Source organism: Rhincodon typus, chromosome 46, assembly GCF_021869965.1.
Source record: "Rhincodon typus isolate 14 chromosome 46, sRhiTyp1.1, whole genome shotgun sequence".
Classification (NCBI taxonomy): Eukaryota; Metazoa; Chordata; class Chondrichthyes; order Orectolobiformes; family Rhincodontidae; genus Rhincodon; species Rhincodon typus.
The window spans coordinates 7,361,730-7,378,048 of NC_063377.1; the positions used below are offsets into that span (position 1 = coordinate 7,361,730).

Here is a 16,319-nt window from a genome sequence, read left to right on the forward strand (position 1 = left end):
CCCTGCTCACTATGGGGCAATTTAGCACGGCCAATCCACCCTAACCTTCACATCCCTATAATGAATAAAGGAAACACCGGGGGAGAATGCGCAAACTCGACACAGAAAGTCGCCTGAGAGCGAAATCGAACCCAGGATCCCTAGTGCCATGAGGCAGCAGTGCTAACCACTGAGCCTTTGTGCCACCCATCAAAGCCACGACTGGACCACAGAGAGTGAGAGAGGGTGGGAGGGAGCGAGAGAGAATAAGAGAGCAAGTGAGAGAGAGGCTATGACCTATAGTCCTGACACTGGCTTAAGGACTGCACAATGGAATTTCCCCTCTAGGATCCAACCCCACCCACATGAGATCTCCCTCTATCTTGCCATCAGTAGAATGAGGGTCTGTCAAATTTGGTCAAAATTCCACCCTTGAAGGCAGGGTAGAGTTTGATGGGGAGCGGTGCATCCGTGAGACAGCAACAAATAAGGCCTGCATTACAGGCCTGGCATTCTAAATCACAATTAAAGCAGAAACTCCTGTCCAAAACATTCCAGAAACCTGCAGAAAATTGCTCCAATTAAAATCGAGGAAGGAAATTGGCAATTGAGGGCTGTGTCCTAAAATATTTAAATTATCCTGAATCATGGTGTCCTTTTAAACTCTGCAACCATTTCCTCAAATCTTTTTAAAGCTCTCAAACAATTATTCCACTCACCAACCTGCCCTGCTCAGGGAAAAAAATAACCCCTCGCCAAACCACCCACTCCCAATCCCGGTCTGCCAACCAGGCTTCTGCCTCTCCTGCTAGGCCCATCTTGACAAATGTGCGTCCTCGGCATTCCACCATCTGGATGTCCTTCCTGTCAGGATCACGATCTCCTGGATGCTAGCCGTTGTCAATGGTGACTCGGAAAGTCGCAGGTTCAAGACTGCTGAACTCAAAAGTTGAGGAGGGTAGCTCCCTGTGCCAGCGTTGAGTCTGTCCCACCAGAAGTGCCATAAATTTGATCAAGGGTTCGAATGCAATGTTTTGCCTCCTGTCCCAAGTGGACATAATGTTTACAAGCTGCAATATTTACTACATAGAGTAGCAGAACAGAGTGCAGAATACATTGAAGACAGCCACAGAGAAGATGCACACAGAGAGACCAGAATTAACATTTGAGAGGTCCAGTCAGTTCCCATGGATTCAGTTTTGCTGCTGGCACTGGAGGGTTTTGAGTTATAAGGAGAGGCTGGGTAAGCTGGGACTAAGGTTGAAGGGTGATCTTATAGACGTTTATAAAATCATGAGGTAAGGTGAGTAGAAAAGGTATTTTCCCTAGGGTTGCAGGGAGGGGTTCAAAACTAGAGGGCGTAAGGTGAGAGGAGAAAGATTTAAAAGGGACCTGAGGGCCAACTTTTTCACGCTGAGGGTCGTTCATATGTGGAATGAACTGCTAGAGGAAGTGGTAGATGCAGGTACAGTTACAACATTTAAAAGACGTTTGGATGGGTACATGAGTATGAAAGGTTCGGGGGATGTGGGCCAAAAGCAGGCAAATAGGATTAGTTTAGTTTGGGAAACTTGGTCGGCAATGATGAGTTGGACAGAAGAGTCTGTTTCCATGCTGTATGGCTGTATTGCAAGCTTCCAAACTTACTAGCTGTAAATTTTACAGAGTAAAGCTCCTTCTACACTGTCCCCATCAAACACTCCCAGGAAAGAGGACAGCATGCAGTTAGATGCAGAGTAATGCCCCCCCCCCCCCCCCCCCCCCCTCACATACACACACACCCCCACACACAGCCAAAATGAAACACTCTCAGGGCAGGGAGCGCCGATTAGATACAGAATACAACTCCCTTTACTCTTTTAAACTAAAAATTAATCTCCCTAATACATTGTCCATATCATACATTCCCAGGACAGAGACTGCACAGTTAGATATAGTGTAAAGCTCCTTTGACACTCCCAGGACAGGAACAGCACGGGGTTAGATAAAGGGTAAAGCTCTCTATACCATCCCCATTCAATCCTCCTCAGCTGGGCAAGAGTGGAGTCACCAGCCAGGTGTTGCTTGGAGGTTCTTATCCCGTCTCCCCTCTTGTTCCTACTAAGGTACAGTCTGACTTCCAGGGTGCTGGCACCTAACTAGACTCATCCCAGTGTGAACCGAGGCATCAATGTTACATCCTTTCCAGACAATCTCAAGTGTTCACTTTCCAGCTTAAAATCCAGGGATCAGGATTTGGAACCGTATTTGATCTTTTCCCTCGGCACTGTCGGAGGGTCAGCGCCAAGGGAGTGCTGTGCTGTTGGAGGGCCAGCGCCGAGGGAGTGCCACACTGTCGGAGGGTTAAATTTCACAACAGCTGCTATTGAAAGCAATCCAGGGAAGTTGTTACCTGAGTTTATGGAAAAACAATAGATCCAAAACAAAACAAATAAAACTTCGCTTAAAGAAAAACTCTGGTGATCACATTTTTGCTTATGGGAGCTTGCTGTGTGCCAGTTGTTTGTGTGGTTTCCTACCTGGCAGCGACGATTCTGTTGTAGATGTACTTTGTTTGTCTGTCACAAATGCCATGTGTCATCCTGCGGTGGGGGCAGGCGCTGCAGAAATGCAAGTTGTTCTTTCCCTTCTCCTGGGGAGCAGCTGAGTGATGCCTCCCACTTTCCATCTGTTCGAAGGGTATGTTTGGCTTCGTTCCCTGCAAATTCTATTCTGGAATTTTTTTGGCTCTGCTTACCGTGGAGAAAAGCTTCCTGACATCCCTGATGAATGTGTGCTGAACAGCATCGATGGGAACCCACAGGGTGGGAAGCCAGAGGCACCAGACCTCTGGGCAATTTTTTAGAATGTTCCCTCAGTTCTTTCATTCCTTTTAAACACCTCGGTTAGATCACCCTTAACTTTCTACCGTCGATGGAATGTAACCTCTTCAATTTAATCTGTCATCCAAACTTAATTCCTTTCCTCCGGGTGTCATTTTGATGTCAGACAGCTTCTGATGGAATGTGTCTGTGAATTTCCAGGCACGACATTCACATATTGAGGTGATTTTACATAGTTGTATCGTATTAACAACGTACAGACAGGCTGTTAGGTCCCTGGTGTCTGTGGTACTGTTCCTGCTCCACAAGAGCCTCCATTTCCCTTGATTTCCTCAGCCTTACCTTCTATTCCATGTTTCCTTGTGCTTTTGTTCAGGTTCTTCCTTCAGTGCATCTTTGCTATTTACTTAGACCCCTTCCCTGTGGGACCCAGTTCTCCCATTTTCCCCCCACTCCCCACAGGAGCAAGTGCCCCATTCTCCCTAATCCCCATGGGAGCTGCTTTCTGGGTGAAGTCGGTTCTCCTGAATTCCTGATTGGATTTATGAGTGACCGTCTTAAGTTGATAGCCCCCTAGTTCTGCACACACCCAAGTGGAAACATCACCTTTGTGTCTACCCTGCTGGACCCCTTCCAAAATCCGAAAGACCTCAGAATCAGGTTATCCTCCCCCACCTCAGCCCTCTCCTCCAGAAGTTCAGTCTTTCCCGGCATTTCCCGCTCAATTCTGGGATCATCCTTGCAAGTTTTGCACCTTCTCCAGCGTCCTAATAATTTTTATTACATGGAGAACTGAACTGCACACGTTAATGTGCAAGGCTCAGTACAAATTAAAAACCTTCATATCTTAATTCCGCTCCTCTGAGATATCAGCCTGAGCACAGTGTTGAAATTTTATGGCCTTATTAATCCACCTTGTTACTCCTAGTGATGGGCACTTTGTACCGTTTAATCCCTTTTCTCCTCTGCTTCGCTTAGACTCTACTGCTCTCGTATTAGGTCACCTATTTATTTTCTTCCTGCCAAAATTTGCCACCTCAACACTATGTGCCCATTCCGTAAGCCTAATAATGTCTTCTTGTACTTTGTCAGAGTGTTTACCGACTCTCTGCGACAAATCTGGTCACGTTCTGGCCGACACAGAAATGTGGAGAGATAAAGACCTCAGTGTGCCCTGTTCCAGGAGTGTTTCTCGAGGCTACCACCCTTGTTTATTCTAGCTCTGCCTTGCTGTTTGCTGGCTGTGCTGCCAGCACGGCCAGCAATGTTTTTCAGTAGCATTTGGGTACTGGAGAGGTTTGGATAGTTTTGTTTTTAAAATATCATGTTACCGTTGGCTTACAGCCATGGCTCAATGTCAGTATTTTCGCCTCTGAGTTATAAGGTAGGTAGTTCTGTGCTTACTGAAGTTGCTAATGTGTGAATTAGAGTCATAGAGCAGTACAGTACGGAAACAGACCCTTTGTTCCAACTCGTCCATGCTGACCAGATTTCCTAAATTAATCTAGTCCCATTTGCCAGTATTTGGCCCATATCCTTCTAAACCCTTCCTATTCACATACCCATCCAGATGCCTTTTAAATGTTGTAACTGTACCAGCCTCCACCACTTCCTCTGGCAGCTCATTCCATACATGCACCACCCTCTGTGTGAAACCGTTGCCCCTCAGGTCCCTTTTATATCTTTCCCATCTCACCTTAAACCTATTCCCTCAAGTTTTGGACTCCACTACCCGGGGGGAAAAGACCTTGTCTATTCAAACTATCCATGCCCCTCATGATTTTATAAACCTTTAGAAGATCACCCCTCAGCCTCCAACACTCCAGGAAAAATGGCCCCGGCCTATTCAGCCTTTTCCTATAGCACAAACCCTCAAACCGTGAATTGCGCTGTGATAATCTAATATAGAATATTTTACACTTGCCCAAGAGCATTCACTCACTCTGCATGATGACTAGAAGAATTAGCTTTATTGTCACATAAGCACAGTGTAAAGGTTACAAGTCGCCACTTAGGCACTATCTGAGGTACAAAGGCACATAGCTAAAGACTTCTAAGTTCAATTTCTTAGGGAAAAAAATTAGAAAAATAAAGAAATGAAAGTCCAGCAATTAGTTAGAAAAATAGAGAAATAGGAGTTCAGAACAACAGTCATAGAATCCCAACAGTGTGGCAGCAGGCCATTCGCTCCATCGAGTCCACACTGATCCACGAAAGAGCATCCCACCCCTCTACTCTATTCCTGTTACTCTGAATTTCCCATGGGTTATCCATCTAGACTGCACATTCCTGGACACTACGGGGCAATTTAGCACGGCCAATCCACCTTAAACTGTACATCTTTGGACTGTGGGAGGAAAACGGAGCACCCGGAGGAAACCCACGCAGACACGTGGAGAATGTGCAAACTTCACACAGTCACCCGAGGGTGGGATCGAACCCAGTTCCCTGGTGCTGAGGCAGCAGTGCTAATCACTGAGCCACCGTGCCGCATATGTCCGAGTCCACTCTGAGGCTGGGAGTCCGTGCTAGCCTTTACTCCGCCAATGCCGCCCGAGGACAGGAGGTAAAACGAAAAAGAAAGAAAACACGCAAAAAGAGAGAGGGGGAAAAAAAAAAGTAAGACAGATGGAGCAGGTAAGCTCCAATTCGGGAGTCCTACTCCTCTGCCATCTTGGAGATATCTCATGATGTGTGAAAGCTCATTGTAGAGAAGGCTTTTAGCGCATTTGACTATAGCCAATTTGTGCACAGTAAGTGATAATGACCAGACAATCTGTTTTCAGTGAACTGTGGACGCTGGAAATCAGAAACGAACCAGGAATCGTTGCAAAAGCTCAGCAGGTGTGGCAGTATCTGTGGAGAGAAAGCAGGGCTGACGTTTCGGGTAAATGCTCGCTCTGGAGTATGGACTGAAATAAAAAGCCTCCTTGTGAATTGGGATCTAAACCCATAGCTTCCCCACGTTGGTGGGGTGGGGTGGGGTCAGAGTGAGTTGGAGTTGAGCCTGCTACCGTTTGGGAGAGGGTTACGGTAAACACGCAGTTTGCTATCAGTGGTAAAGGGACGGGCTGAACACTTTCAGCGAAACAACTGCGAACGAAATTGAAGGAAACGAAAAGCAAAGTTTGGAGTTAAATATAAAAAAAAGACCCTTCCCTGGGAGCAGAATCACATCTTTAAGAATGCAGACCTGCACAAGTCTGACAAGGGAATGTCTGCTGGGTGCAAGTCAATGAAGGTTGATGTTATCAGTGAGGTGTTTGCTTACAGATCCCTGCAGGGCTGTGGTGGTGGTGCCCCTGCTTTTCAGCTAGAAGGTTCTAGTCCCACCTGCTCCAGAGGCATGTCCGAACAAGTCTGGACAAGTTGATTAAAAATACCTACAGATACATGCTAGAAAGTCAGGTGTGCTCTCAAAATGTTAATTGCCAAAGATCACAGTTCATTTAATTTAATCATTGACAAGGTGTGGGTGTCACTGGCTAGGCCAGCATTTATTGCTCATCCCGACTTTGCCCAGAGGGCAGTTTAGAGTCAACCACGTTGCCGTGTGTCTGGAGTCACATGCAGGCCAGACTGGGTGAGGATGGTCATTGAGCCATCTGGAAACAGACCATTCGGTCCAACTCATCCCATGCCAACCAGATATCCTAAATCGATCAAGACCCGTTTGCCAGCATTTGGCCCATATCTCTCTATCCTTTCCTATTCATGTACCCATCCAGATGCATTTTAAATGTTGTCATTTGCTTCTCTAGTAACCCAGAATTCACATTCCAGTCAGTGGAGAACCACTGTCATCTTTCACAGAATCCCTAACAGTGTACAAGCAGGCCATTCAGCCCATTAGGTCCTTCTAAGAGGAGGATCCCACCCAGACCCACACCCCCCATACCCTATTCTATCCCTGTAACCTGCATTTTCCATGGCTAACCCACCTAACCTACACATCCCTGGACACTATGGGGCAATTTAGCATGGCCAATCCACTCTAACCTGCAACAAAAACAGAAGTTGCTGGAAAAGTTCTGCAGGCCTGGCAGCACCTGTGAAGAAAAAAATCAAAGTTAACGTTTCGAGTCCAGTGACACAACAGAGGAAGGAACCATGACTTCCCCTGTAGGAGAAGGAAGCAGATCCTGAATATCCATACCCCAGCCAAAAGGAGAATTGAGCTCCCATCGATCCGTACATCCTTTGCTTGCTGTGATCTGCCTGTTGCGCTCGTAAACAAAGCTTTTCACTGTATTTCGGTACATGTGACAATAAGTCAATCAATCACTGAATCACTAAACTGATCCATACTGACTGGTCTCCCCCAGCAAGGAGTGTTGCCAGGAAGGATTAGAAGGATGGAATCAGTAACTAGGGAATAGAGTTCGGAGCTCTGTCAGAAAGTACACATTTAAGTGTTTGTCAGATCTCTGCAAGACGACACTATTTGTTTATGGCAAAGATGCTATATGCCTGTTATAGGAAGGATATTATTAAGCTAGAGAGGGTTCAGAAGAGATTTGACAGGATGTTGCCAGGTATGGAAGGTTTGAGTTATAAAGAACTGCTGGGACTTTTTCCACTGGAACATAGCAGGTTGAGAGGTGACCTTATAGAGGTTTATAAAATCATGAGGGGTAGAGATGGGGTTAATGGTAGGTGACTTTCCTTAGGATGGGGGATTTCAAGACTAGGGGACACATTTTTAAGGGAAGAGGAGACATGAGGGCAAAATTCTTACACAGAGGGTGGTACACATGTGGAATAAACTTCCAGAGGAAGTGGTGAATGTGGGCACAGCTACAACATTTAAAAGACATTTGGATAAGTACATGAATAGGAAAGGTTGGAGGGATATGGGCCAGGAGTAGGCAGGTGGGACTAGTTTAGTTTAGGATTATGTTCGGCATGGACTGGTTGGACCAAAGGGTCTGTTTCCGTGCTGTATGACTGTATGATGTATTAGTTTGTAATTTCAATTCAATATTTCTTCTTTTAGTATCCCTTACAACACTGAATTTGTTGGTTGACTTTTATTATTGTTACATAATCAGTATTTAACTTTATTCGAGTCTAATATGAATTTTTTTGGATGCAAATTACATTGACTTTTATTACCTGATACATTATGAACCCATATCCTTAGAGCACAATGTTGGACTGCTGGATGAGTTAGTCTGCTGAGAATACTGAAAAATGCAGGGTTACAGGAAAAGGATAGGGGAGTGGGGTGTGGGTGGGATGCTCTTTGGAGGGTCGGTATAGATTCGGTAGGCCAAATGGCCTGCTTCCACACTGTAGGGATTCCATGATTCATGAATACCACTGCCTCCCCTAAGCACAAAGATGTGAATTTTAAAATCAACATGCCACTTGATCAGGAGCCACGGTAGATGAGTGATCATAGGGCGTGAAAGGGAAACAAGACTTGCAGCAGGGGTTATTGATGGGTGGTGTTGCAGAGATGCAAAAGGTTCCATTAGTTGGAGGGTTTGAGCTATTGGACCGTATTGACCATCTGGGGTGGTTCCCTATCATAGGGAAGCAGGTAAAAGGTGATCTTTATTTCAAAGAGAATGGAGTGTAAAAGCTGGAATACCTTGAAGAGTTTAGACCTCTTATCTAAGGTAATATGTATTGGCATTGAGGCAGCACGGTGGCTCAGTGATTAGCACTGCTGCCTCTCAGCCCCAGGGGTGGGCAACGTGTGTGTGTGTGTGTGTGTGTGTGTGTGTAGCGGGTGCTCCACAGTCCAAAGATGTGCAGGTTAGGGTGGATTGGCCGTGGTGTAGTGCCCAGGGATGTGCAGACTAGGTGGATTAGCCATTGGAAATGCAGGGTTATACGGTAGGGGGATGGGTCTGGGTGGGATGTTCTTCGGAGGGCCAGAGTGGACTCAATGGCCAAAGTGGCCTTCTTCCACATTGCAGGGATTCTACGATTAGAGGGGGCCCAATTCACTAGTTCAACCCTGAGTATGGAGGGACTTCATTACGTGGGTAGGTTGAGCTAGTGCTCACTGGCATTCAGAAAAAGGTGATGACCTTGTTGAAACATCAGTTAGGGAGCTTAATAGGGTAGATGTGGAGAAGTTATTTCTCTTTGAGAGAGTCTGAGCCCGGAGAGCATCATCTCAGGGTAAGGGGTCACCCATTTAAGACAGATTTTGTTTTCTCTCCGAGGGGAGCGAATCTGTGGAATACTTTACCGCAGAGAGCTGTCGAGACTGTGTCAATAAGGATGAGAGAGACAGATTTTTAATCAGTAAGGGAATCGAGGTTTATGGGGGAAAAAGCAGGCAAGTGGAGTTGAGGATTATTTCCTACACAGAAGGTGGTTTGTGTGTGGAATGAACTGCCTGAGGAAGTGGTGGATGTGAGCACAATTATAACCTTTTAAAAGACATTTGGATAAGTACATGAATAGGAAAGGTTTGGAGGGATGTGGGCCAGGCGCAGGCAGGTGGGACTAGTTTAGTTTGGAAATATGGGTCGGCATGGACTGGATGGAGCGAAGGGTCTGCCTCTGTGCTGTATGACTCAACGACATCGGCCATGATCTCATTGAATGGCAGAGCAAATTCAATGGACCAAATAGGCAAATTCTGCTCCTACATCTTTTTATTTATTCACCGGTGGGATGTGTTGGCTGGGCCAGTATTTATTGCCCGTCCCTAGTTACCCTTGAGAAGGTGGTGGTGGTGAGCTGCCTTCTTGAACCGCTGCAGTCCTGTATAAACATCACAGTGCTGTATAGAGTCCAGGTTGACACCTGATGTGTTGGGTAAATAATAATTGCCTCAGGATTTCCGTATTGTACTTTGTCCTGGAATTGCTAGGAACTAGAATGTTTAAACATTAAGCAAAGGAACAACATTATTAGAATGTTTCAGAGAGAGTAGGAACTGCAGATGCTGGAGAATCTGAGACAACAAGGTGCAGAGCTGGATGAACACAGCAGGCTGAGCAGGAAGGCTGACGTTTCGGTCTGAAGAAGGGTCTAGGCCCGAAACATCAGCCTTCCTGCTGCTTGGTCTGCTGTGTTCATCCAGCTCTACACCTTGTTATCTAACACTATTAGAATATTGGGGAAGGAGGGTCAGTGAGGAGTGGGGAGGAGACACCAGTGATAGCGTCACCTAACCAGCAATCCAGAACCGTGGGTCAATGTTCTGGCGATTTGTGTTCCTATTTTCACTGTGACAATTTGGATTCAATAAGACAAAAATGGTGACCTTGTAATTACTGTTGTAAAAACCCACTGGTGTCCATGAGGGAGGAAAATCTGCCGTCCTTACCCAGTCTGCCTTGGGTGTGACTCCAGACTCATAGTAAATTTATTGACTGTCAGATGTCCTCTGGGGGTATTAAGGATGGACAAGAAATGCTGACCTATCTAGTGATGCGCTCACTCCACGAATGAATTTCAAAGTTGAACAAAAAAGGAAATTCCCTCATACTTTTTGAGAACGGGTGGGGAGTGTGCCAGATTTTCCATTCGCTCTGCGAGAGGACAGCACTCGTAGAATCCCTACAGTGTGGAAGCAGGCTATTCAGCCCATCGAGTTCACATTTCCGAAGAGCATCTCACCCAGACCCACCCTCACTCTGTCCCTCATGGCTGATTCATCTAGCGTGCACATCCCTGAATACCATGTGGCACTTCAGCACAGCCAATCCCCCTGCCTAACCTGCACATCTTTGGACTGTGGGAGGAAACCAGAGCATGTAGAGGAAACCCCCATAGACACGGAGAATGTGCAAACTCCCCACACACAGTTGCCCGAGGGTGGAATCGAATCTGGGTCCCTGGTGCTGTGAGGCAGCAATGCTAACCACTGAGCCACCATACCAATAAGGTTTCACATAAAAGGTTACTGCACAAGAGAAAAGCTCTCATGGTGCTGTGGGTGACTTATTATTATAGTGGATAGAGCATTGGCTGACAAACAGGAAATGAAAAATTTTGATGAGCGGGTAATTTTCAGTTGGTAAACTGTAATTAGTGGAATATGACAGGGATCAGTGCTAGGGCGTTAACTATTTTGAGCACACGTGACAATGCAGAGGGGGATAGCCACTGCTGAGAGGATGATGCCCCCGCTGGCGGAATGTGCAACAAGGTGCCAGCTTCGGAATAACAGCTTTCCCATTTAACAAGGAGTTATTCCATCTGACGTTTAGACAGAGGAATTTCTTCTCTCTGAGGATCGTGAGTCTGTGGAAATCTCTCTCCACAGAACGGTGGGGGCTTCATCATTGAATATATTCAAGGCTGAGATAGACACGTTTCTGTGGACAATGGAGTCAAGAGTTATGGTGGATGTGCAGGAAGAGAGATGGAGTTGAGGCCACAAACCAATTAGCCATGACTTTATTGATAGTGGAGCTGGTTCAAGGGGCTGGATGGCCTCCTCTTGTCCCTAGTTCTGATTTCCGTTGTATCCTATATTGCTTAGCTCTGATTTAAGTTTCATCTGTCTTTGTTCCAAGGATTTGGCCAACACATTGTGTTTTTCATGACAAAAGACCATAGAGATGTACAGCACAGAAACAGACCCTTCCATCCAAGCCGAACAAGTTTCCCAAACTAAACTAGTCCCATTCACCTGCATTTGGCTCATTTCCCTTTAAACTTTTCCTGTTCAAATGTCTTCTAAATGTTGTAACTGTACCTGTAGCTACTACTTCCTCTGGTAGTTCATTCCACATACAAACGACCCTTAAGTCTCTTTTAATTTCTCCTCTCATCTTAAAATTATGCCCTGTAGTTTTGAACTCCCAAACCTTAGGCAAAAAAAAAGTTGCTTTTAACCTTATTTATGCCCCTGGTGCTTTTAAAACCTCTATAAGGTTACCCCTCAACCACCGATGCTCCAGTGAAAAAGGCCCCAGCCTATCCAGCCTCCTGTTATATCTCAAACTCTCCAGACCTGGTAACGTCCTCTCAAATCTTTTTGGAACCCCTCCCAATTTAACACTATCCTTAGTATAATAGGACGACCAGAAGTGTACACAGTGCTCCAGAAGTACCTCATTAACGTGCTGTACAACTGCAACACGACATCCCAGCTCCTAAACTCAATGGTCTGAGCAATGAGAGCAAGCATCTCAAACTTGCTTAAAATTTTTTTCCAAAGAAATAAAGAAAAGTTCCGGAGGGTTTAATTCTGCCAGACCTGTTTATACTGACGAAGCTATGACGGGCTGAATGGCTTCCGTCTGCGATGTAGATTTTCTATGACTTGTAGAAGGGATTTAATTGAGAAAAAGGAGTAGGATTTGTATAGCACCCTCTAGGAAATCACAGTGGGTGTTTTCTAAAGTGTGGTCAAGGGGTTTAGCTTCCCAGGCTTGACTGAAGGAATCTGACTCTAACTAAAACGTTAGCTTGTACCTTCCTTCTGCTGCAAAGGGGAGGTGTAGTAGTCATGTCAGCAATCCAGAATCCGAGGTTAATGTTCTAGGGACAAAAACAGAAATGGTCAGAGAAACTCAGTAGGTCTGGCAGGATCTGTGGGAAGAAAGCAGAATTAATGTTTCGAGTCCAGGAGACTGAACTGTTAGTTGCTGGGAAAAACATGATATTTATGCTTAGGCTAAAGTTGGGGAAGGAGGGGAGAGGGGGAATTGGAGTTGAGAGACAGAGAGAGAGAGAAAGATATGAAAGGGGTAGGTTTTCAAGGGGATTATGGAAGCAGACAGGGACAGAAGAAAAGCTCAGCGGTAGTGTCCCTACTCCTGGACCAGGAGGCCCAGGTTCAAGTCCGACCTTGTAGGGGTTTGTAAAATCATGAGGTGCACAGATAAGGTGAATAGCAAAAGGGTCTTTTCCTTAAGGTGGGGGAGTTCAAAACTAGGGGGCATATTTTTAAGGTGAGAGGAGAAAGTTTTAAATAGGACATGAGGGGCAACTTTTTCACACAGGGTGGGTCGTGTGTGGAATGAACTGCTAGAGGAAGTGGTAGATGCAGTTACAGTTACAACATTTAAAAGACATTTGGATAAGTACATGAGTAAAAAATGTTTGAGGAATATGTGCCAGAAACAGGCAGGTCGGACTAGTCTAGTTTGGGATAATGTTCGGCATGGACTGGTTGGACCAAAGGGTCTGTTTCCGTGTGGTATGACTCTACTACATCTGCTCCAAAGGTGTGTCATAACATCTCTGAACAGGTTGGTTAGAAAAATAGATTAGAGTGTAAAAAGGAAAAGCTGAATAAATGATAATAAGGGCTAAGAGTAGGAGACAATGGGTGAGTTGTACTGAATGCAACCCAGCGTTAAAATGTCTAATATTAGGGAGCATGCATTTAATGTGAGAGGAGAAAAGTTCAAAGGAGTTCTGAGGGGCAATTTTTTTTTTTTTACACAGACCATGGTAGGAGTCTGGAACATGCTGCCCGAGGTGGTGATGGATATGATAGCGGCATTTTAGGGGTTTTTAGATAAGTGTATCAATATGCAAGGAATAGAGGGATATAGACCAAGGGCAGGCAGAAGGGATTACTTTATTGTGGCGTCATGTTTGGTGCAACATCGTGGGCCCATTCCTGTGCTGTACAATTCTACGTTCTGTGATAATGGTCTAGGATTATGAGAGAATGGGTAGTCTGTGCTGAAAGCAACTTATGTCGTAACAGGACAGAGCGTGAGGTGGGTAATAAACACGGAAGGACGAAATCAGGCTCAAGTGTGATTGAATTTGATGCTGGCTCTGAGAGGCTGCAGGGTCCCCAAGTAGAATATGAGATGTTCTTTGAGCTTGCACTGAGGTTTGCCGCAACACTGAAATGTTGGCCAAGGAGTGTGGTGGTGTGTTGAAGTGGCAGGCAACTAGAAGCTCAGGGTCATGTTTGCAGACAGAACGTAGGCGTTCTGCAAAACGGTCACCCGGTCTGCCTTTCGTCTCCTGAGCGTAAAGGAGACCACATTGTGAACAGCGAATACAGTAGACTAGATTGAGTGAAGTGTAGGTAGCTCACCACCTCACCTGGAAGGTATGTCTGGGGCCTAGGATGGTGAGGAGGGAGGGCAGGGTTATTAGACCTCCTGCGATTGCATAGAAAGCTGTTGTGGGGGAACATGAGAAAATGTTAGCAATTCACAAGAAGTGAAACAGAGTGTCCCAGAGGAAACAGGTCTTGCAGAATGCCGACATGGGAGGAGACAGAAATATGTCTCTGGTTATGGCATCCCATTGGAGGTGACGGAAATGGTGGCTCACAATTGGATGTGGAGAGTGTTGAGAACCAGGGGCACCCTATCATTGTAGGAGGGAAGGGAAGGGCTGAGGGCAGAAGTGCGAGAGTTCTTTGTTTTATTTTAATGTTCTAGGAACATGGGTTCAAACCCCAACATGGCAGATGGTGAAATTTAAGTTGAATTTTTATTTAAAATCAGGAATTAAAAACTAGCTTTTCTCTCACTTGTCAGGGGGTCTGCTATCATTACTTGGTCTGGCCTTCATGTGACATCAAACCTGCAGAAAAATCATTGGGGTCTACAGCATAGTAAAAAGTTCTTCGGCCCATTGAGTCTGTGCTGGGCAAAAGCAACGCCTAATAATCCCATTTTTGCTTCTTTTAATTGCCCGACAGTCTGTGTATTATCAGCCTTTTGGTAATGATTCTTTCGGTCTGGCATTGCTGGCTAGCCCACTAGTTATTGCCCAGGGGATGCAATTAGGAGTTAACCCCATTGCTGTGATTCTGGATTCGGGTAAGGACATCAGATTATCTTTCCAAAAGTGCATTAGTGAATCAGACGGTTATTTACAACCGTGGTTACCCAGTTGCTTTTCACTCTAGAATTTTACTGCATTCAAATTTCACAATAGTTGGAACTTGAACCGATGTCTATAGAACTTTAGCCTGAGACTCCAGATTACCAGTCCAGTAACATAACTGTAATGCCATAATTTCTGAAGAAGGGTCTCGACCCGAAACGTCAGCTTTCCTGCTCCTCTGATGCTGCTTGGCCTGCTGTGTTCATCCAGCTCTACGCCGTGTTATCTCTGTAATGCCATATCCTGCCCTTTGTATCAGAGGAGGGAAACAAGGTAATATTTCAGTTAGAGACATACTCACTCATCCCAATGGCTTATCATTCCCAACCCTCGAGGTCCTCTGTTTTCCACCTCAAGCCAATCATAGCCGTAGAGTTGTACAGCACAGAAACAGGCCCTTCGGTCCAAATTACATGCCAACCAGATATCCTAAATTCATCTAGTTCTGAGGAAGAGTCACTCCACCTTTATGGGGGTGGGGTGTGAGTCTGGATGGGATGCTCTTTTGAGGGTTGGTGTGGACTCGATGGGCCAAATGGCCTGCTTTATGATTCGATGACCCGAAATGTTAACTCTGATTTCTCTCCACAGATGCTTCTAAACCTGCTGAGCTTCTCCAGCAATTTCTGTTTTTGTGTCTAAATTAATCTAGTCCCATTTGCCAGCATTTGGCCCACATCCCTCTAAACCCTTCCTGTTCAAATACCCATCCAGATGCCTTTCAAATGTTGTAATTGTACCCACCTCCACCACTTCCTCTGGCAGCTCGTTCCATACATGCACCACCCTCTGTGTGAAAATGTAGCCCTTTAGATCTTTCCTCACCTTACCCATGCTCCCCCTCCCCCCCCACCCCTGTAATTTTGTTTAAAATCTTCCCCTATCTCCTCAGGTATCGACTTTAAGATCAAAACTGTGGACGTTGGTGGGAAGAAAATAAAGTTGCAAGTCTGGTGAGTATTGACTGATTGTGGGGTCTTGAGACTTGCTGTTCTGTGGAGGGTATTGAATTGCACTCTAAGCCTTGAATGAGTTAAAGGGACGTCCACCTACAGGTGTGTCGGGGGCTTTAGAGGTAAGGAGATAGAAAGAGGGGGTAGATAGGTTTAGGGAGGGAGTTCCAGAGTTTAGAGCCGCAAGCAGCTGAAGGCATAGCCGCCAAGGGTGGAGCGATGGGAACTGGGGGATGCGTGAGACGCCAGAATTGGAGGAGTGCGGAGATCTGGGATGGAGGAGAAGTGAGAGCAAATAAATGTGAATACATGTATTGATATGCCCTGGGAAATCTGGTATCTGTCCATCCTTCTCCTCGTCCCCGCCCCCACCCCATGTCTTCCGTCCTGGTGTTAATTTTTTTTCATTGACTTCACTTTTAGGGATACGGCTGGTCAGGAAAGATTTAAAACCATCACAACTGCATACTACAGAGGAGCAATGGTAGGAATAGCTTTGTCTTTTGTGAATTTCTGGGTTTCTTTCTTTCGAGCCTTTGCTTTTTTTTCCTGTTGCTCTTTCTCTCCCTGATGCCTCTTTCCCCCTCCTTGTCTCCCCATTACTCTCTCTCTCTCTCTCCATCTCCATCTCTCTCCATCTCTCTCTCTCTCTCTCTCCCCCCCTCCCCTGCTTTACTTTACCTCCCTCTATCTTATTCCGTCGCTAACCCTCACCCCCATCTCTCTCTGCCTCTCTCTCCCCCCCCCCCCCCCCCCCCCCCCCCCCCCCCCCCCCCCCCCC

At 45.9% G+C, this 16,319-nt stretch overlaps 1 protein-coding gene across 1 annotated transcript in view; it reads left to right on the forward strand.

Annotated features, from left to right (window-relative positions):
• The window catches only part of LOC125487876 (ras-related protein Rab-13-like), a 37,893-nt gene that overhangs the window by 4,456 nt on the left and 17,118 nt on the right, over positions 1 to 16,319 (forward strand). The window contains exons 2-3 of the mRNA XM_048620378.1: positions 15,478 to 15,538; positions 15,962 to 16,022. Of these exons, the coding sequence (XP_048476335.1) occupies positions 15,478 to 15,538; positions 15,962 to 16,022 (122 nt within the window). The remainder of the gene's footprint in view (positions 1 to 15,477; positions 15,539 to 15,961; positions 16,023 to 16,319) is intronic.